At 51.2% G+C, this 21,611-nt stretch overlaps 1 protein-coding gene and 1 non-coding gene across 8 annotated transcripts in view; one reads left to right on the forward strand and one right to left on the reverse strand.

The window, feature by feature from the left end:
* The first annotated feature begins 3,104 nt into the window (after positions 1 to 3,104).
* On the forward strand, positions 3,105 to 3,176 carry LOC128571418 (small nucleolar RNA SNORD113/SNORD114 family). The gene has a single exon (XR_008375835.1). It is a non-coding gene; the product is annotated as a small nucleolar RNA SNORD113/SNORD114 family (small nucleolar RNA).
* Positions 3,177 to 4,686: 1,510 nt separating this feature from the next.
* MARCHF10 (membrane associated ring-CH-type finger 10) overlaps positions 4,687 to 21,611 on the reverse strand; it is a 239,954-nt gene continuing 223,029 nt past the window's right edge. For 5 of the 7 annotated variants that reach the window (XM_053567916.1, XM_053567913.1, XM_053567910.1 and 2 more), the window contains 2 exons: positions 13,683 to 13,796; positions 4,687 to 5,074 (listed from right to left, as the gene is read on the reverse strand). In XM_053567916.1, the coding sequence (XP_053423891.1) occupies positions 4,925 to 5,074; positions 13,683 to 13,796 (264 nt within the window). In that variant the 3' untranslated portion in view covers positions 4,687 to 4,924. Of the gene's footprint in view, positions 5,075 to 8,168; positions 8,212 to 13,682; positions 13,797 to 21,611 lie in introns of all 7 variants that reach the window. The other 2 variants (XM_053567915.1, XM_053567914.1) reach the window with 1 other exon arrangement.

Consider the following 21,611-nt stretch of genomic DNA (forward strand, 5'->3'; position numbering starts at 1 on the left):
GGACAGTGGCTGAGGAGTGTCTGCTGTGCCCACATCTCTCTGCTTTCCTCAGGTACCTGGGGGCCCTCCAGTACCTGGGGTTCCCTACAGACCTTGTTCTAAGCCTCCATCTTGGGAGCTCCATTCCCGTGGTTTTCTGAAAGGGCAGAGGAAGGTGCCAGGCCCTGAGCCGAGCAGAGTCTTCTTTCTGCTCACTTCATTTCAATAAACACCAAGCACTTCCTCCATGTGCCAAGCTCTTTGGTGGGTGGCAGGTGCCCTGCGGCATATCCTGGTAGGCCTGGCCAAAGGACACTGTATGCTGGGCCCTGGGCCCAACCTTCACTTGCAGGGCTGCACCACCCTGCTCTGGCCACCTGGATGCTCAGTGATGCTCACTGAGTCCATGAATGAAAGGGAGAATGGGGCGGTCCTCCAGACTTCTTGTCATGCCAGAGATGGCCTCCTTCCAGGTGTCCTGGCAGAGCCGGCCTGGCCTAGTGGGCAGGACTGTGAGGCTGCAGGGGTGAGGAGCCACCAGCCACACCATATGGCACTCCTGGAACGGAGCTGCCTGGGTCCCGCCAAGTGGCCTCGAGCACCAGAGCTGGAGTAAAGGACTGCATCTTGAAGGGGGACCCTGAGCAAGGCAGGCAGGCAGCAAAGGGAGGAAAGGGGAAGGACAGCAAGGAAATGAGGAGGGGCTGTGAGGGGACCAGCATGAGATGAAAGTGCCCAGATGTTCAGGCCCGACTTGATTTTTTTTGTTTGTTTTTTTTGTTATCTGAGAGGCGAGGGCTGCCAAAAGGCCCCAGGAAAAGATTTCAGTCTCACTCCCACCGAACCAGCACCATTTGCGAGGCAGATTCCCATCCCTCCTCATCTAGAGCAGCTGGCCGGATGCCAGCCCCAGGGGAGGAAGGAGAGGGGCAGTGAGCAGGCCTTTCCTGCCTGAGATGGCCTTGTTGCTGGCACCGAGGTTCAAGGCCACATGCTGAGGAGTGCAAAACCTTGACTATACTTATAGCTTCTGATGGCAGAACGTCAATTTTAGCCATTTCAGGGAAACCCTGATCAATTAAATTTTCTGTTCCAATTGGCCTTTTCTCCTTTATTTCCAGGAACCTCTTAGTTCTGAGGTGTGTCCTCAGAACTTATGGAGTGTCCAGGTATTGTGGTGGAGGCATTACCGGGTCCCTGTCGCCCTGTGTCCTTACAGGCTTACATGGGGATGTGCTGCCCTTCTGTGTGTCTCTGGGTCTCAGGAAGCTTGGATGGTATCTTTCCCCATTCTGGGCTGCAGGGGGCTCCGGGTACTGACTCTGACCTACTGTTCCTCCATGGTAATGAGGAACAGTATTTATTGTTTATTATGTACAGATCCTGTTCTAATCGCTTACCACATATTCATCCCCCCAACACACGATGAGGTAGGCTTGTCTCCATTTTACCGATGAGGAAACTGAGGCACAAAGAGGTGAAGAACTTCCCAGGCCAACCCTCCTCCACCCTCCTTGCACTATAAAAATTGTTGCGGGGTGGGCAGCAAGGACTGGGGAGTGCCCCTGGGGCCTTGCAGTCAGGATTTGAGAATCAAACCAAGCTGAGAATGGCCTCTTTTGTTCTTCCATGGCCCCCTTCCCTGGGCAGTGGAGGGGGGTGCCTCGCTTGCTTGGGCTGGGACAGGGATGTGGGGTCATTTGCATATTAGACATTTATGCCATTGTGGCTATTTTAAAGCTCATGCTCTCCTCCTGACAGGAGCTGACTCACCCACAGGCCCTGTAGCAGTAGGGTGCTCTCTCCTCCCATTCTCCTCACCAGCCTGGGCTGGTGGCTTTTTGTAGTTCCCTATTCCCCACATGTGGATTCTCAGCTTGCTGACCTAGCCTGGAGGCCCCCAAGGCTCCCCTGTCCGATGACCCCATTCTAGCCAGTTGCTCCCACCACACCTCACATCTGTGCGTGCCCCACCCCCACCCCTCTGCTTGCCTGGACACCGCCAGCTTTCACGGGCTTTTGCTGCACCCCTCTGCTCTGGTGACTAAGTAGTCCCCTGACTTTGGAGCTGGTTATGGATGTTTCCCTCTGTCTCTGCCAGCAGAGTACAGAGACCAGGAGCTGACAGACCCACTTACATCTGGCAGGACATGGGCATGTCACTTTCCTCCCATGCAACATGGGGTTAATAATACCTGCCTCATGGGTGGATTGTAAGGTTGAGAGAGAAATGTAAACTGCTTAATCCCAGGCCCTGCTTGTAGGAAGGACTCTTTAAACAGCACCCGTGGGCTCATATGCTTTGACTATCCTGTTGTCCAAAGGAGACTGAGTGCCAAGGGGGTGGGCGTTATGCCTTCGTCCCTTCTACTCACAACCTAGCATGTAGCTGGCCAATGGTTGATGAATGTTTGAAGGCCATCATGGCAGCTCTTCAAGAAAGATAGTGTCCCACCACTGTGGTCAGCCTCTAATAGATTCTGGTAACAATGACCCAGTTAGATAGGGTGAAGCTATCCCTTTTCACCATTGCTTTTTAGGACCTTAAGCCATGAAAAGCCCCTGCTGCAGGCAGAGACCTGGACTGTGGGATGCTGATTGGTGGTTTAGGTAGTCACCAGCTCTGTGTCTTTCCTGTCCTGGACCTCGTAGGAGGCATTCCTGGTTGGGTGGAAATTCCTAAAATCATAGTTTCTTTTCTTTCTCTCTTCCCTTCCTTCCCTTTCCCTCTTCCCTTCTCCTTTCCTCTTTCCCTTCTATTCCTCTTTCTTTCCCTCTCTTCCTTCCTTTTCTCAGAAAGAAAAGTCCTCCTCTGTTGCTCAGGCTGGGGGGTTGCTCAGTCATACCTCACTATAATTCTGAACTTCTGGGCTCCCCCAATTCTGCCTCAGCTTCCCAAGTAGCTGGGAGTACAGGCACATGCTACCATGTCTGGCTGATCTTTAATTTTCTTTGTAGATTTAGGGTCTCACTATGTTGTTCAGGCTGGTCTCAAATTCCTGGCCTCAAGCAATCCTCCCACCTTGGCCTCTCAAAGTACTGGGATCATAGGGTGAACCCCTGTGCCCAGCCTTTGAAATTATTTCCCACAATAAGAGTACAGTTTTCTAAAATCTAATGATATTCTGACCAATGATGAGTATTCTGGGGTATCTGAATCAATGATTCTGATTAAACCCAATAACTCTGAGGTCTACTGCAAGGAAAGATGTATTTAATGCCTGTATGGTTGCTGATGTGATAGAATTAAATTAATTCGTTTTCAAATCTTGAACCAGGCTTGTGTATCTAGAACAAATTCTACTTGGTTGTGGTGTTTGTTTCTATTTATATATTGTTGGATTTGATTTGCTATTAAAATTTGAGGACTTTTGCTTAATATATTCATGAAAACTTAAAAAAAAATCTAATGATTTTCTGATATAAACCTGTGATTGCTTCCCAGGTGGATGTCTCAAACACTCACATCTTACTGTGGGTTTGAGCTGTCCAGATCTTTATACAGCCACCTCAAATTCCATTCAGCTCTCCATGCAGCTCACTTGGAGACAAGCATGGTCCTTGCTCACATGCTCTGTAGTATTAGCTCCTGGACAAATCTTCTGTCAGCCCCAAAGTTCAGTTCTCATGGAGCTCCAGGCCATGCTTGTGCATGGAAGAACTCAAGGTCTTAGGAATTTTATTAGATCACAGAGATACTTTCAGCTTGAATGGCTCTTATCTTTGAGCTTGGGTCTAGGCTGCCTGGTTGAACCTACTGATTTCTGAAAGTTTTGTCACCGTAACTGGAACCTATCAGGAGAGTGGGAAGATTTTAGGGCAACTACAGCCTTTCCAAAACTCTATTGTCACCATAATTGTCAGGGCCACCCTTTGAGCCCCCAGGAGAAGGGCGGGGCTGGGAACCAGGGCTCCCCCAGATCTGAGGAGAGTTCTAAAGGAAGGAGGAGCAGGGCCTCTTTTTCTACACTGCCCTTCCTCTCTCTCTTCCTCCTCCCTCTGGCCCTTTTTCTGTCTCTCCATGTTTTAGGAAATTTATAGGGGCATGTGTCACAGTTATGCCATCAAGTTCACCCACTGAAAACGTGCAGTTCCGTGAGCTCTGGCAAATTGATCCAGCTGTGTAAATATTCCCACAAACTGGCTTCGCCACACCTCCATCACCCCAAACAATCCCTGGGGTCTGTTTGCTCCTTTCTCAGCTCCCAGCAACCACTAATCTGCTTTCTCTCTCTTCTTTTGCCTTTTCTTGAAATCCCATATAAACAGAATCATATAATATGTAGTCTTTTGTGCCTTCTTGCACTTAACATTTCTGCATGTATCATAGTTTTTTCCCTCCACGTTATTATTTTTGACCTATCTTTGTCTTTCTCTGTTTCTCTCTCCTCTCTCTCTCATACACACAATTATTTCTCACTAACCCTCTTTGACCTTTTTTACCCAGTCCTATGTGGTCTTTGGGCCCTAAGATGCAATTAGAAGAGACATGTAGAGTTCACACACCAAATGGGTCCTCGGTGGGTACCTACAGGGGCTGCTGCCAGCCTGATGCAGCCCACAGGGCCCGGGCTGTTCCTCCCCAGTGGAGGTGGGATGGGGCTCTGAGATGTGCTTCCCTCTCCTTCGAGTTGGGGACCCTCAGCCTCTGTCCAAAGAGAGGGAAATAAAAACGAATGAAGCTGGGAGAATAAAGTCAGTTTACTGAATGCACGGCTCCCTTCCACTCTGGGTGGAGTGAGGCCTGACAGGTGCCCTCAGCAGTGGGACACCAGGCCACTGGGCCCACCAGGGCTCCTGGGTCCCCTTGGGCTTCTGGGCTGCTTGACCTGAGCTGTCTGGGACTGGACTGGTCACTGTTGTTGCCCGTAGATGCTCAAGCTAGATCCCCACAAGAAAGTAGCACAAGGTGAAAATGGTGACTGTGAACACATTGGTTTCAGTTTCAGTAAAGAGAAGGAGGGAGGTGGGCACATGGGGACATAAAAGGGATGGCTGCATCGAGAGGTCTCTGCTGAGCTCCACAGCCAGCTCTCTTGCTAGACGACCCGGCTTTGAGAAATGCTGCTTTCCTTTCCATCTCCCAACTCAGAACCTGGAAAGCAAGAAGACCTCTCAGGCTACAGAGTCACAGTGGAGTGCATCTGTCACGGGGGGCATGGCACCGTGGCTCCTCCTTCTCCCACCAGACTCCAGGGCCAGCCAAACACATGGCCACAAAAAACACATGGGAACAAAATCCCCAAACTGCTCCAGGAAGGTTCCATCCAGACTGGGCAGCTGGACTGCAAGACCCCCAATGAAGGCATCACGGGGTCACCGCGGGCCTACATGGCTTGCTGGTGCAGCAGCTGCTGCATTCTGAACAGCTGCAGGAGCCTTTGCCGCCTCTCAGGGTAACAGCCCTGTCCCTAACCTGGCAGGGAAGGAGGAGCTGACCTAGGTTTTTAAGGAGTCTCAGAGATGAATGGCTGGAGGCAGAGGGCCAGTGACAGATGGGGAGAGGAGGGAGGAGAGCAAAGAGGCCACGGGGTTGGCAGTGGGGCTCGAGTGGAGAAGGTAGAGTCCAACCTTCCCCTTTACTCCTTGGGGGAGCTCTGTTTCTCTGTATGGTTCCTCCCCCTGAGCGAGTGCTGCCTGACTATTTAGAAACAGTGTCTGACTGCTGAAGAAGGGCAGGGAGCAGGGGGAACTGATGTCCCCGCAGCCTCACCTGGACCCTCTCAGCTCTACCTTTTACCTCAAGGAAACCCCAGCCCCACGAGCTGCCTGGGCGCCTCCCCCATCCTGGGCTTTCTCCAGAAGCTGGCAGCCTCAGCCCTCTGTTCGGGCCAGTCTTTGGCCTACAGGCCTGCATGCTTGCCCCTGTTCCTGCTCATTTTGTCATCTGTGTGGATATCTGCAGGTGGCACTGCTCCCCTCCCTTGGCTCTGGTGTGGTGACAGTCATTTGTGCCTGTGACAAGTTGTTAGATCTGGGTGTGCATACCCACGTACTCTCCCCAGCTGCCGCAGTGCTACTGTGGTGACTGTGTGGGGCTTTGCTTCCCAGGTGCAGGTAAACAGGCTGGCACGGGCACCAGAGCCATTGATAGACTGGCACCTTTTTGTGCCACCTAATGTGTCCTGATAGTTTGCCTTTTTCCTCCATTTACCTGAACTGAGCTAGAGCGGCAGGTCATAGCTGTGACTCAGCTCTGGCAGCCCATATTAACCTATTGCTGCCAACCAGGTGAGTCATGCCAGGCTGCCAGGAGACCAAAGAAGAAGGTGGCCCTGGGGGTGGGTGAAATGCATGTGGCTCTGCCTCTGGCTGTCCAGGCTCTTCTTGACAACGCTATAGTGGGGAGCCAGGCAAGGGCTGTGACTGGCCAGCAGGCCAGGATGGTTCCTCTGTGCTGGGCTCTCCTCCCAGGGTCTGGGATGTACACAGGGCTGGGAGCACGTAGACAGCACCTGGACCTCCAGGAGAAAACTAGCTATCCCTGAATTGGGGCAAGGACTGGCTGGTGGAGTGGAGTGGTGGGGGCAGACCCTACAGCTGGTCCCAGCTCCTTGAAGGATGGCAAATGCAGGGCCATCAGAACAGGAGCAGTACCGGAGGGCAGCCGGTCCAGTCCCTTTCCTTCCTTCCATGAGGCTTTTTCAGCACCACCCAGAGACACTTTTCTGCCTTACAGAGAGGTCAGTCTTTCCTGGGGCCCGTGCTCAGAGGCCTGGGTTCCCGTTCCCTGTCCGCAGTCTGGCTTAGGGTCTGGAGGGAAAGACTCGACCCTGCGGGCACCTGCCCGGGCAGCAGAGCCCGCACTGGGCACGAGGGGGCGCCCCTGCCCGGCCGAAGCCACCGGGGCGCGCCCGGCCCGAGGGTCTCCCAGGGCGGGGAAGAGGCGCAGGCGCCCACCGGGCGGGAGAGGGGGCGGGGACGGGCGCAGCCGGGTCCTGCCGGGTCTTGCCGGGTCCAGCAGGCCAGGGCTGGGTTCCCTGTCGCTCCCTTTCTGTCGCCATGACGCGAGGCAGGTGGCTGCTCAGAGCGACCGGGCCGAGGCGCTGGGGCGTTTTCCCCGGAGGTTGGGTGCGCGCCCGCCACACAAAGGTCTTTTAAAGACCCCGCCGCTCCCTCCCGGCTACGGACCCGGGAGCAGCAGCTCGGCCCTCCCGGGCGACAAGGCGACCAGGCCGGGGTGGGGACGACCGCTTGAGTGGGCGCTGGGTCCTGGTGGGCTCGTCCTGCGGTGGCGACCGGGGACGGGGCGCCGCGGGCTCCTTTTGTGAGCGGGAGGGAGAGCCCTTCTCTTCTAGGCTTCGCAGGACTGCGTGCCCGGAATGGCAGATGGCTTCTCTGGGGTCGTAATCTGGGCCCGACCCTGTGGAGCTTTGAGCTGTTTCAATGGCTCCTGCCCGCCAGCGGCTGCACCCGGGCAAAATCTCCTGGAGGAGCCCAGGAATCTGTATTTTGGGGAAGTGATTCTGCTGGCAAAGCCAACGTGTGAACCACTGTTCTAATTTCTCTTAAGAGCCTCTGGGGACCCAGCTGTCACGTCTCCCTTTTCTCCCTACTGATAGAGAAGTTCTTCCTGAGTCTGACTTGGCTCCCGCCTGCTTTAATTAAGCACATTTTCTCGGGTTTTCTGCGGAATAAGGGACAGGAAGGCTTTTCTCAAGCTGTTGTAAGACAACAGTGTAGCCTCCTCCCAGGGTTCTTTCTTAGGAAACCCGTTGGCTTTGTTCAACCTCTGAATCCAGGAGACCTACTTGATTGGGCTGAATGGTGAGAAAATCTAGTAAAGCCACTCGCTTATGAATGAATGTGATCCCTTCAAGCAACGGGCCAAACAGCCCCCTTTCACAGTTTGAGAAGGAAAACTCAAAAGGATCCTGGCAGTAAAATCCCCAGAAACTCACCTAGTGATCCCACCTACTGATCCCAGTAAGGCAAAGGGAAAAGCCTTATCTCACAGCTGACCGTACCCTCTTCCCTTTTGTTGGCCTTTTCCTTGCTTTCAGGATGAATTTAAATCCTTATCTACTCTGCTCGGACTCGCCTTCCTGATAGCTGCAGCTAGAGTTTCCCAGGCTTTTGCCTCTGGGTAGTGATCATTACTTCCTTCGATGGTATCGGGTTCAACAAAATAACAGAAGAGTAAACTCAACATACACCCTCAAAATGGCAGAACTGACCCCCAAACCTACTTTCATTTTCTTCCGATCTGGGTTGTGAGTAATTTCTTGACAACTATGAGAAAGAAGACAAGGAGAAATGAGAAATGAATGGTTTTTCGGACACAATTGTGAACAGATGTATAATTTCCTGGTCTCAGGAACATTCTAGGAGTTCCTCACATCACCTTAAAGGGGAAAGGGGAACAGACAGGCAAGGGTGCCGGCACCTAGAGAGCTGAGCGATAACCCGTCACCTCTGCTGCTTCAGGGTTTCTAAATTTGGCAGCGTGAACAGGCTTGCTTCCTCTCGGCCACTGATCTGAGTAGCAAATCCCATTCTGATGGCCCGAATCACATTTACAGGCAGTGGGGGTGAAGGCTGTGCTAATTGGCCACTTGCCTCACCGCTGGCTTTTAAACAATCAGTTGTATTCTCTGCCGGCAGGAAGCAGCAGACCCATCAAGGCCCTGGGCTCTCTCTTTGTTCTGACTTTATGGCATTTTATGCCATAATAAGAAACACTGTGTACTCCCTGGGAGCCCATTGTGCCAGGCCTCAAGGATGTGGGCTCTGGTGCTCTTCCCCAGGAAGAAAAGGGGCTTTGTGACAGGCTAGGAGACAAAACAAGGGGTGCTGGACACTGTTACTGGGGCAACGGCCCAGCCAGTCCAGGGTGGAGGCAGTTTTGGTCCCTGGGCCTCCTTCCTTGACCAAGGAGAGAGGACAGGGGAAGGATGGAATTCTGTCTAGAGTAGCAGGCCCTAGTTACCTGGTAAATTATACATCAGGACTGCGCTAGCCACTGCTGCCATTTTCTCTGGGCTGATGAGATGGCCTCTGCCTTCCTCTAGAGACTGAGCCAGGTGATCGTATCTACCTAACCGCCTCTCACACTCCACCAGGAAACTCCATCGTGGTGAGTAGGAAAGTGTTTCCTACTGTGGACCAAAGCTGGGCTTCCCATATTTTGGGCAGATTTGGACCTTTGAGGGAAGAGCTTTTGGTTTTGTAGAAATGAAGTGATTCTGGGGTGGGGGTGGGGAGGTAGGGGGGCGGGAGAGTCCCCAGCCTCACTCGTGAAAGGACCAGTGGGATTTGAGAGCTACCTCTAGGCCCTGCCTGTCTCTCGGGACAGCCACTGTGCCCCCCTTCCCTCCCACCTAGCCTGAGTTGTTCACCATTAACAGCACACTTGACAGTGCTGGTGGGCTGGTACCACCATTTGACAGTTGCTCACATTAACAGCACACTCTCCAGGTGCTCCAGGAGACCACTGCACTCGTGAGATAGGGGCAAGTCCTCAGGAGTCCAGGGCCTGGGGGAACAGGCCCTGAAAACTGGAGTGCCCCATGTGGGTGCTGAGAGAGAAGTGGGGAGAGAAGGCAAGTCCTTTTAGCTTCACCTCACAGGCTGGCCTGTGTCCCCATCAGATGGGGATAGGTGAGGCTGGTGGCTCTCGTATCCTCTGGGGAGGCTTCCACTGTGACCACCTGAAGTGAAGAAAGGCCAGCTTCCTGCTGGCTACTGGCAGAGAAGAGCATTCAGTGCTTCCCTGAGCCTGTCCCTAGCTCTGTGCCTACCCAGTCTGTCAGTCCCACATCAGACCCTCCCACCTGGGCCCCCTGTGACCCTGAGCTACCTCCAGCCCACCTTCCATGTGGCACTGGAGTTTTCTCTCACAAACACAAATCTCAGCCCGGCACCCACAGCTCAGTGAGTAGGGCGCCAGCCACATACACTGAGGCTGGCAGGTTCAAGCCCAGCCAGGCCTGTTCAACAATGACAACTGCAACAAAAAAAAAATAGCTGGGCATTGTGGTAGGCGCCTGTAGTCCCAGCTACTTAGGAGGCTAAGACAAGAGAATTGCTTAAACCCAGGAGTTTGAAGTTGCTGTGAACTGTGATGCCACAGCACTCAACCGAGGGCAACATAGTGAGACTCTGTCTCAAACAGACAAACAAAAAAACACACAAATCTCCTGGCCCAGGAGTCCTAGGCTGGAAACTGCTCTGTGGCCCTCTAGCGTGGCTTGCAGCCTCCACTTCAGGCTCTCTTCCTACCTGCCCCCAGGCCACACAGCTCCTGAACTTCCCAGGCACACAGGTCTTTCCCTGTCTCTGTGCCTTAGCATTTCCCTCTGCACCGGACACCTTTCCCTCCCCACCCACCCTTGTCCCTCTGCCAAACTCCCAGATCTGGTCTAAACATCATCTCCTTTTGTGATCAGCTGACCAGAGATAAAGGCAGCTTTGCTACCAGGGTCCCAGAGCAGTTAGGAAGACACATGGCAAAGGGCACAACCTAAATAGATTAAGACAAGGCCTCTGCAACGCCGGTTTGTGTCCCTGAAGAGTCTGGCTGGAGGTGTGTCCTGGAGAAGGAGCGCCTCCTCGTCCTGGCTAACTCTGCTCTCTGTTCCTCCACATCTGGCTCAATATTTTCATCCTAACACAGGCACAGAGCTGGATACTCTTGGCTCCATGTGTACTCCGTCCAGACTCTGAGTCACTTACAGGCCAGGAGTGTCTTAATCATCTTTGTATTCCCAGAACCTACTTTAAAAACCTGACACATATGGGCGGCGCCTGTGGCTCAAGGAGTAGGGCACCGGTCCCATATGCCAGAGGTGGCGTGTTCAAATCCAGCCCCGGCCACAAACCACAAATTAAAAAAAAAAAAAAAAGAATCAGTAAAAAAACAAAACCTGGCACATAGTAGGCTCAGAGAAATTTTTTGAATAAATAAACATACCTTGAACTTGAGAGAGTTCCTTCACCTAGAATACTGTTCTTTACAAAGTTTGTACTATCATTTCTCTAAAACATAACTCAAGAACTACTTGGAGAAGTAGTTCACCGTGCATCAAAAAGTTATTGAGCACCTATTACGTGCCAGGCATTTTCTAGGTGCTGGAGAAGTGTCAGATGCAAAAGAAATGAGGCTTCCATGCCAGAGTCGCCAGCAAATGCCCCCCACCTGTGCGGACCACTGCCCTATTTGGCAGTCACTTGGCATGTCTGTAATCACTCAAGGCTCCTGGTGTCCACAGTGCCTGGGACGTGGTCAGCAGTGACTTGCCGCGTGCCCAGCATCATGAGAGACAGGTTAGAACGCCTGGCTTTGCCCTCATATAGCTTACATACTCACCAGGGAGACAAGTCGTTTGGTTTTGAGATCACTGGAAAGCCCAGTCAGGGAAGTCTCTAGGAATTCACTGGGTCTCCCCTGCTTCTCTGGCCCAAGTGCTCCTTTTCAATGATTTCCTGTTTGTATAAGTGTGTGAGTCTCATCTCCCAGCTTCATCACAAACTTCTCAAAGGAAAGGACATCAAGGCATCATGTCTGGCAGCCACTTTCCCTGGCCCCCTCTCAGCACCTGCCACAGGGCAGTGTGTGAATAAATGAGGAAATGATCGCCACCATCCACAGGATTTGTCGCTGGGCCTCTCTTTTGCTAAATGTTAAACCAAGATTCAGAATGTTTTCTGTTAAAACATACGGAGATACAAATCCAGAAGAGTGTGAATTTGCAAAGGCCAGTTGGTTTCCTACTTTCATTCAGGTGCCTCCTGACGGGTTGTTTGTACTGGGCATTACTTGGTAGTTTAAGTGGGTGAGATAGATTTCAGAGTTTCCCTAATTACGTGTGAGCTTGTGGGAAAGGAAGAGTGACCCCTGGTCCTTTCTGTTTCTTTTTGCTCTGGTCCCCAGCTTGTTCCTGTGACTTATTCTTTATTCAAGTCATTTTTACTGGAAGGTTCTTCAGAGTCAGTTTAGGGCCTTGGTTCTAATCCATTGGGTTGCCCTGTCTGATGTCTCTCATATTTGCTGTGCAGTCCTGGTGGCTCATGTTGCTTGTATTGGCTCTGGCTGGGCCGTGTGTAACCTGTATCAACCCTGGGTGCTTTGAAGTTCAACGTGCAATAAAAAGTTCATTAAAAAGATGTGGGATCATGACAATGAGGTTACAGAAATGCTAACAAAGGATCATTTCCTGCTTCTTGTACTCCATTTCACTTTTTTTTTTTTTTAATGGATTTCTCTGAAAAATTGTCACCATTAAAACCATTGGAGAGTTCAGGAAGGACAGGCAGGGGTCAAAAAGAGGGGGAGATTCCTGAGGAGAAGTCTTGGCAGAGACCCAGGCTGTTTTCTTAATTGAGAGCTTGGGGTCTAAGAGGAGAATTTAAATCAGAACAAATCTAGAATGATTTTCCTTGCTTCCTTTCTTTCTTTTTTTTTGCCTCTGTTGCCCAGGCTGGAGTGCAGTGGCATGATCATAGCTCACGGCAGCCTCAACTCCTAGGCTCAAGTGATCCTCCTGCTTTGGACTCCCAGAGTGGGGGGATTACAGGGTGAGCCACTGCGCCTGGCCTCAAATCTAGAATTCTTCTGACTAATGGTTTGTACAAGCATTATTAACAGGGTTGGCTCCGTGTGCCCTGCAGCGATGCGAGGAATGTAGAATCTCCGGGCTCCACCTTCAGGCAGTGGCAGATGCCCCTTGTCTACTTGAAGGAGAAAAGGCGGAAAAGGAGGAAGAGGAGACTAGAAAAGGAAGAGAGGTGCACAGGGTGGGTTGGCAGAGTGTCCCTAAAACTGCCTCGTGTACCTCAGTGGCTTGTCCGCTGCCATACCGGCTCGCTTTCCAGTCCTGACCTTCTGACATGAGCAGAGTTCAATATCCAAGCCACAAGGTGTATCCTGGAAATCCAAAACAGTGCAAGCACAGCAGCCCCTGCATGCCTTAAGCCAGGTGAGGAGGTGCCCCTCCTTGCCAGGCCTCAGAGAGGCATCTGATGAAGAAGGAAGTCTCTTGGAGCTCAAGGTGCTGACTCAACAGTGACCACGTGTACTAGGACACTTCACAGGTCAGCCAGTCCAAGTCCTTTGTCTGGGCTGACGTTGCCAATGCCAGGCTCTAGTTAGCAGCAGAGCCAGGCATTTCCTTCCACATCACGTGGCTTCGTAGGGGACCCCAGTTCTCTCATCAAAGATAGGGCAGCTATAGGTGATCATTCCTGGTCCATACCTTGTTGCTTCTCTAATGGCAAATGGTGCCACCATCAACAACTTAGTAACCTGTCCTCTTCAACAGGTACACACAGTGGCATAACACACCTGGGATCCAGAGCAGAACAGGAAGAGGGGCTCCTTGTATGCTCTGACAGCTCTCCTATGCGGAAGTTCTCTTTTTCACAGATCCCCCCCTGCTTGGGCAGTGGGCATGCCCACACTTAATGCACACCTAGCCCCAGCATCCTTGCTGGCCTCTATTTTGGGAGGCAGGTATCCCTGGAGACTCAGTCACTTACATAACCATTTAATTACTACTCCTGTGTAATAGTAAGCAACCATGTGATTATCACTTACTTTTCAGCCAGAGGGTCACTCAGCAGCTGCTAAATCTTAGTCTTAACAGCGACAGTCCCACATCCTATCAAGTGACCGTGAGGACCTCAACAGATTGCATGTCTAATAAACAATACTGCAAGGTCTTTAGGGCTGCTGCCGGACAGCTCCGGGTCACAGCCAGACTTACCCTCTCTCTTGCGAACCAGCTGTAGTTGAGTCTCGTGAATTCTGCAAACCTCTGCTCATAGAGGTGAAGGAGCAGTACCAGGTACAAGCCTGAATTCATCAGCTCATTTTGTGCCTAAATATGGAAAAGAAAGCTCTTAAGTTCATCTATAAATTATTCATGCTACAAATCATGGGGTGAAGGGAAACAAGGCTGAGAGTTGATAAGACATGGGACAAGGGCCCAAGCTCCAGGGCAAGGCCTGCCTGTGGGGACCAGAGGTCAGAGCGGGAGAAGGTCCATCACGGAGGTCATGGCGGCCTCCTCCTCCAATCCTTTGCTACCTAGTGGAGGATGCTGGGAGGAAGATGCATTTTCCAGGCCAGGCTCATACCCACTCCATAGACGTTTATTGAGCAGTTTTATGTGTGCAACGCCTTAAGATGGGTGTTAGGGGGAAACACAGATCTCCCTGCTGGGTCCCTGTCATCTGGCGGCAGGAAAAAGCCTCGTTCGTAAACAGCTCCAGTGCAAGCTGGGTGTGCCGAGTGCTACACCCAAGATGAAAAGAGAAGAAAGGAAGTGGAATATGACATGAGGGCATGTGGGAAGGCTTCCTGGAGGAGGCAGTCTTGGGTGGTCCTTAAAGGCTGGGAGGCTATGAGGGGTGTGAAGTGCCTTCACAAGGCAAGGGCAGAGAGAGCAGATCACTCGGGGGGCAAAGTCCCCACAGATCCACCAGCGGGGCTGGAGGATATGGGAAGTGTGTTTGTTCTGAGTTTAAAAAAAAACTGGGCATAGGCCAGGGAGGTGGGGAGCTGGGGCCGCATTAGACAGAACTGAGTTTGGATGCTGTGTGGGTATGTGAACTGCCGCTGTCTTTGAGCAGAGGAGTAAACAGGATGAGATCTGTGTTGAAAGTTTTCTGTGGGAGACTCTGGGACACAGATGCCACAAGGGGGCTTTTATTTCCTAGATCACTCCTTGGCCCAGACAACGAGGCCCAGACCGTAGTTCTGTTTGTTTCTTCCTTTATAAATGATGGTCTCACGTAAGACCCCTTTCTTCCTCCATCATGGAGCTGGTCCATTATCATTTAACACCCAGGCAGGGTCAGGGACAGTACTGGGACCTCAGGGCCAGCATTTACTTGAGCTCTTACTTGTTTGGTCTGTTTTCTTTCTTTCTTTCTTTTTTTTTTTTGCAATTTTTGGCCAGGGCTGGGTTTGAACCCGCCCCCTCCGGCATATGGGGCCGGCACCCTACTCCTTTGAGCCACAGGTGCCGCCCTGGTCTGTTGTTTTCATGCATGTGTTTTGAAGGCTTCTTTTACCAGGCCTTGTCCATACTTCCTCACAGCTGTCACAGATGTCACCTTTGCAAAAGCCGGTGAACCTCATTTGTCCCTATCATTCCTTTGTTCTCTAACTCCTAAGCAATTTTTTTTTTTTTCCGAGACAAAATCTTGCTCCATTGCCCTGGGCAGAGTACAGTGGCATCATCACAGCTCCCTGCAACCCCAAACTCCTGGGCTTAAGCAATCCTCCTGCCTCAGCCTCCCAAGTAGCTGGGACTATAAGTACCTACCACAATGCCTGGCTAGTTTTCCTATTTTGGGTAGAGATTGAGTCTCAGACCTATTCAGGCTGGTCTCTAACTCCTGACCTCAAACGATCCCCTTGCCTTGACCTCCCAGAATGCTAGGATCACAGGCGTGAGCCACCACGCCTGTCATTTGTTTTTATTTTGTACATCACCTCTTGTACTTGTTGATGTTTTGGCTTTTTCTTAGGAGGTGGATTGTGTTTGTTTTTCTCACTGGTGCTCAGAACAGGTGCTACACGGGGAGAATCCAGCTGTCTGGCTGGCCATGGTGCCTGTCTCAGCTCCTGTGTCTGTGCTTCCAGGCCCCCCTCTTGTTACCCTTCATAGATCTTCAGTAAATCAGGGGTGCTGGTAACAACTCCTCCCCTCTGCAGGGGAGGGAGGGAAGGATCCTTAAGCCTCCATCTGTCCTCATGGCAAATCCCCATGGGGAGGCAGCTTGGGGATTGGCCTGACAGTGCTCAGAAAGCCACCCAGACTTAGGTGACTAAAATCCCAGCAGAGGGCATGCACTTTACATCACCCCAGGAAAGGTGGACCTGTGACTGTGCGCCCAGGATAACGACGAGGGGTGGAAGGTAACATGGCTACCGGCTTGACCCAGTGACCACTTCAGCATCTCATCGTCCTTCCTCCTGTAGCAGCCCGCGCCCCTCCCTGGCCCATCTCTCTGCTGCCTCCGATCCAGGGTAGCTCAGGAAGCTGGCACAGAACACACCTCTCCGGGGCCAAACAGCTGCCAGAAAAGGTGCGGAAGCTGAGCAAGGATGGATGTGCTCTTCCTTCTGAACCAGGGCCAACTCCGGAACTTGGTGACAGCTGGCCCCAAAGTCATTGCTGCAGGCTTCTCCATTGTCCTATAGACCTACCTTTCAAGGCTCAAGTCCGCTGTCCTTAGCGGTTAGCCTCCTATTTTTAGCCTTTGGTCATGTTTTCTGTGCCCTGCTAACCTTGGCCTAGAGCGGGCAGAGAGCAAGTTGCTTATTTTCACCTTTTCTGTTTTAACCGCCTCCTGCCACCATCCCCGTGAGGTGGCACCTGCCGCCTCCTGTAAGGATGGTCTTGCCAGCCACCTCCTCTGGGAAGTCCTCCTAACATGCTCTGGCTCCTCCGCACCAACCCTGTTTGTTTCCTGAGCTTTGGCTTCCTCCTGTCAGCCACCCGGCTCCTCGCCAGCCAGCCTTTATGCTCAGAGAGACTCTGCCACATAATGGCAAATCAATCAGCTAGAAAATGGCTTGGAACTATCAGGTTTGTCAAAGCATTCAGGGAAATCATTTACTTTTTATGACTCAATAAGGCCCAGAGGCATGCAGATGGGAAAATATCCACTAATGTTTTCTGCAGATAATTTGAAAAGTCACTTCTAGCAGATTGTGTCTCTTCTCTAGTCTGTGGGAGGGAACCTGTCACGCGGTATCATAAATCTAGCCGGCTAGGCCTTTATGCGCGCCCTTTGCAGAACTTGCCATGCTGGGGCCACCAATCAGAGCAGGAGTTGGATAGTCAACTCGGAGCCATCCTTTATACTCCTGAGCCACAAGTGGGAGGATTTGGTAACAGAAGGAGTTCCGCGGTGTTTCTTCGGCAAGGCCAAGCGAGCCAGGTTTGGAGTGTTATTTATTGGGGCTACTCTGACCCTCTCCTCCCTCTGCCCAGTTGCATCTCACTTTGACTCCCACACGGAGCTGCCTTTGTGCACTGACTGAAGGGGTAGGGGTCGTAGGAGGGGTGGGGACAGCAACGAGGGGGAAGGCGTGTGAAGCAGTGGACAGGGCTCTGCAGAGCTCAGCTGCCTGCCAGCTGTTTTCCCCTCTCCATCTTGTTAAGATTCAATTCATTTTGGCCAAAAGATTTGCTGCTGATGGAAATTCTTAGTATAATCCACCTGAAGAAGCTGACAGCCTGGCTGAACTTTTTTTTTTATTAAATCATAGCTGTGTGCATTAATGCAATCACAGGGCACCATGCACTGGTTTTATAGACCATTTGACACGTTTTCATCACACTGGTTAACATAGCCTTCCTGGCATTTTCTTAGTTATTGTGTTAAGACATTTATCTTCTACATTTAGTAAGTTTCACATATACCCAGGCTGAACATTTTGTGAAGGCTTCATATGTGTTCAAGAGATGCTCCCAGGTCTGAAGGTGATTAGGTGACTGTGTGTGTCCAAGGACATCTGTCCTTGGCTGAGATGGAGCCAGGCCAGGCCTGTGCTTCAGAGCAATGACAGCCAGAGTCCTCTGAGACCCTTCTAGGTGGCAGAGCAAAGATGGCAGAAGCATGTCCCTGTGCTCAATGGGTCTGGGCCACTGGAGTGCGCCTTACCCAGAAGCTGGGCAGCCAGGGGCCATTGGGGTAAAGACTTTTAGCTCTGCAGGGCCATACTGACTTCATTTATAAACTGGGAGAAGTAACCTCTGTTCTGTCTCTTTCCCCAAAGTGTTATGGCAAAATGAGTGGTATTTCATAAAATAAAAACATCCTACAAGAGGCAAGAGTTAAAGGCTGGATAGATAAATTTACCACCGATACAACACCTTATTCCATAATGCACTTTCTTTTCTTTTTTTTTAATATTCCTTTTTTTTTTTTTCCTTTAGAGACAGAGTCTCACTTTGTCACCCTTGGTAGAGGGCTGTGGTGTCACAGCTTACAGCAACCTCCAACCCCTGGGCTTAGGCAATTCTCTTCCCTCAGCCTCCCGAGTAGCTGGGACCACAGGAGCCCGCCACAATGCCCGGCTATTGTTTGTTGCAGTTTGGCCGGGGCTGGGCTTGAACCCGTCACCCTTGGTATATGGGGCCAGCGCCCTACCCACTGAGTCACAGGCACTGCCCCATAATGCACTTTCAATGTTATGAATTATTCCAATAAATCTTTACTGATGTCCTTTATATAATTTCCTTTTTAATAAAAAACAAGATCCAAAAAAAAAGGCCGGATAGATAAATCAGGCATCAGATCCGTGAGAGCAAAGCCTACGTCTGTCTTGCTTGTTCCTGTATTCCTGGAACCTAGCCCAGTGCCTCATGTATGTGCTCAACAAATAAATAAATGCACAGATACAACAATGAGAAAAAAATGTCAAATTTGGGATCTGACAGTGTGGCCCATTCAGGCACAATTTTGGTGCTCTAACTTTAACATGCATCAGAAATACTGAGAGGGCCTTTTAAAGCACAGCTGCTGGGCCCTGCTGCCCTCTTCTTCCCTGAGTTTCTGATTCAGTGGGTTTGGGGTCAGGCTCAAGAGCATACACTTCTAACAGGTCCCAGGGTGACGCCCATGCTCCCGTCTGAGGACCACCTATCTTTGAGAATCGCTGCTTTAAATGAGTGGGCAGCCAATAAGCCGAATCTGGTTTGAGGATGTGCTCTGGGTGGATGGAAGGAAGAAAAGAAGTCAGAGAAAAGTCAGAAAAGAAGAACATGAACATTTTTAGTTTGGGGAGAATGGTCCATTTTGCTACAGTTGCCACCATTCCCACCTGCATGACCCCTGGAAGATTCCAGTCATTTGTTACCTGCCTGGACTTTATGGTATTTGAATGTATAACCTGTGACCTAAACTTAAACTCATTTTCTCCTGGCCATTTGGGAGCGAGGAATATTATCTGGATCTCTGCATGTAACTCTCCAGTTCCTCCTTCTACTCAAAAATCGAGGACCCAGCTAGAATCACATATGAGTCCTACTTCCAGATTAAGGTGAATGGTCACAGGTTATGTGGCACTGCCCCAGCACAGTGCTACCGAACCTGGGTAGAGGGTACTGAATGCCTAGTGGCCCTAATTATCAGGTGTTCTTGAGTAAGAGGGAAGGACACTACTACAGGCCCTGACAGGCCTGAGATTAGACTGCCAGGTGCCAGCGTCCCAGGTCCTAGGGACCCACAGCTGGTTTGCTCTAATGGGTCACTCTCCAGAAAGCTGATCGGAATCCAGCCGCATGAGACCTAGTAACAACCCAAGACCCCATGAGGCCCCTCCTGGAACCAGCGATGTCAGAGGGACAAAAGGATAGTCAGATTGCAACGCCCTGTTAGGCCCTGTGAGCAGCATTTGTCCTGCTGGCATCAGAGGTGTAGAACCAAAGTAGGAAAACCAGCTCTGTCATGAGCCCCTTGGCACCCTCCGCAACCACTGATGGTGCAGAGGGCATGGAAAGGACTGTGAGCAGCTTCCGGTGAAGCATCTGACTCAGATGCCTCAGACTTCACCCCAAGGGTGGGGGATAGAGGACCCACTCTTTTCCCTTCCTGCTCTTAAGCCATGTCCCCTGCAGGAGGGCTGTCTCTGGTCTTGAGAATCTGGTGTCAAGCCAGACCCCTCTGCAGCTGTTCCTGCAGCTGTGTGTGTGGCCCTTGCTTTGGCCTCACAGAACGTGGTCACAGCCAGGTCACCATCATCCCTGATGAAAGGTCTGTGTACCGAGTCCCCTCCAGCAGAGTGATGTTCAGCAGGTGCTCAATATGTGCTCTAAAAGCTTGTCCAACTTTTATGTGTATTTTGCCACAATTAAAAAAAAAAAGATTGACTGGGCGCCTGTAGTCCCAGCTACTCGGGAGGCTGAGGCAAGAGAATTGTGGAAGCCCAGGAGTTGGAGGTTGCTGTGAGCCGTGTGATGTCATGGCACTCTACCTGAGGGCGGTACAGTGAGACTCTGTCTCTACAAAAAAAAAAAAAAAAATTGACTCTGGCCCCATATACCGAGGGTGACAGGTTCAAACCCGGCTCCGGCCAAACTGCAACAAAAAAATAGCCGGACGTTGTGGTGGGTGCCGGTAGTCCCAGCTACTTGGGAGGCTGAGGCAAGAGAATTGCCCAAGCCCAAGAGCTGGAGGTTGCTGTGAGCTGTGACACTATGGCAATCTATCAAGGGCGACAAAGTAAGACTCTGTCTCTAAAAAATAATAATAAAAAATAAATATAAAAATTGATACCTGGCCCCGTCCCAGACCGATTAAATCAGAATCTCTGGGGTTAGGCCTAAGCATCAGCATTTTAATGGGGGAGGAGGGAAGACCTGTATTGAAGTGTTCAAAGCTGTCATTTGGGCCGGCAAGTTATGTGTGTGATTTTTGAGTGATTTTTATAATTAAAGAAAATTATAATTAAAAAAAAAAAAACCAAAAAAATCTAAGTGAGAAAATACGTAATAGTGAATTAGCTGAGGTCACGTGAGAGGCCAGCTGAGCTGGAGCCAGTTCCAGACCTCTTTTGGCTTTGTGGATGTCTAGATTTGGCACCAGCTACCTCGCTCCCCAAGAAGGGATTCACTTGCCAAGGGGTGACCAGCAGGAAACCAGAGGCTGGTGTCTGTTCTGCTGCTCTGCTGGGCATGTGTGACGTGGCTGCCTTCCTCTCCCGAAGGCCACAGGCTGTTGGTGGCTTTCCCTTAGCTCCAGCTCTCCCGACCCTGGTAAGAGCCGCCTCCTCCTCACTTCCGGCCAGGGAGCCAGAAGCATCCTGAGACGGCGAGTCTCAGGATGCTTCCTCACCCCTTCTTGTTTTCTTTCGCTGGCCACCTCCCCCCATCATTCGGCTCTTCGTGCTCACCGCCTTTGAGCGTGTTGCCATCTCTTTCCTCACCAGGCCCCAGCTGACACAGTTACCCACACGGTTCTTTCTAGAATGTACTTACTACCATTAGCTCAACTGAGAGGATGCAGTGAGGCCAAGGGTATGGGGATGACCCCGTGGGGGCGGTTGGCGGTATTTGTTCAGTGATGGACTTCAGCCTGGTCCCTGGAGCACTTGGTGTCCTTCCTGAGTGCTGGGCAGATTGGGCATCTCTGTGGCCCTAACGTGGCGGCTCTCATTGACTGACCCAGACACTCTATCTACAGGGTGATGGACTCAGGTCTTGTCTTACCTCCAACCCTGTGAGGGCCCACTTGCTACAGATGAGAGAACCGAGGTCTAGGGAGTTTATGTAGTTGTTTTCCCCAAGGCCACAGAGCGACTCTGGGGAAAAGAATAAGGTTTGGGCTCACATCTTAATTGAAGCTGGTCTTCTCAGTGGGACAGGCTGTCTCAGGCTATACGAGAGCAAACGTTTTAGTACAAAGAGACCAATTTGCTGTTATTGGGTCAATTCTACAAACACCACTGGTAAACAAAAATTATTTGGTGACAGCAATTTAGCAGAGGGAGAACACGGAAAGGCTTAGGACCAAAAGGTATCTTTGCTGGACTGTGTATTCATTCCCCTGGGCTACACTGGTGATTATGACGTCTGTGACAACTGCAGATCATTCTGGCAGTATGCTGGGTAACCCAGTCTCATGGGGACATGATCTCAGAAAGTCCTGTCTACACCCTGGCTGGCACTCTGACC

The sequence above is a fragment of the Nycticebus coucang genome, chromosome 18 (assembly GCF_027406575.1).
Source record: "Nycticebus coucang isolate mNycCou1 chromosome 18, mNycCou1.pri, whole genome shotgun sequence".
Taxonomy (NCBI): Eukaryota; Metazoa; Chordata; class Mammalia; order Primates; family Lorisidae; genus Nycticebus; species Nycticebus coucang.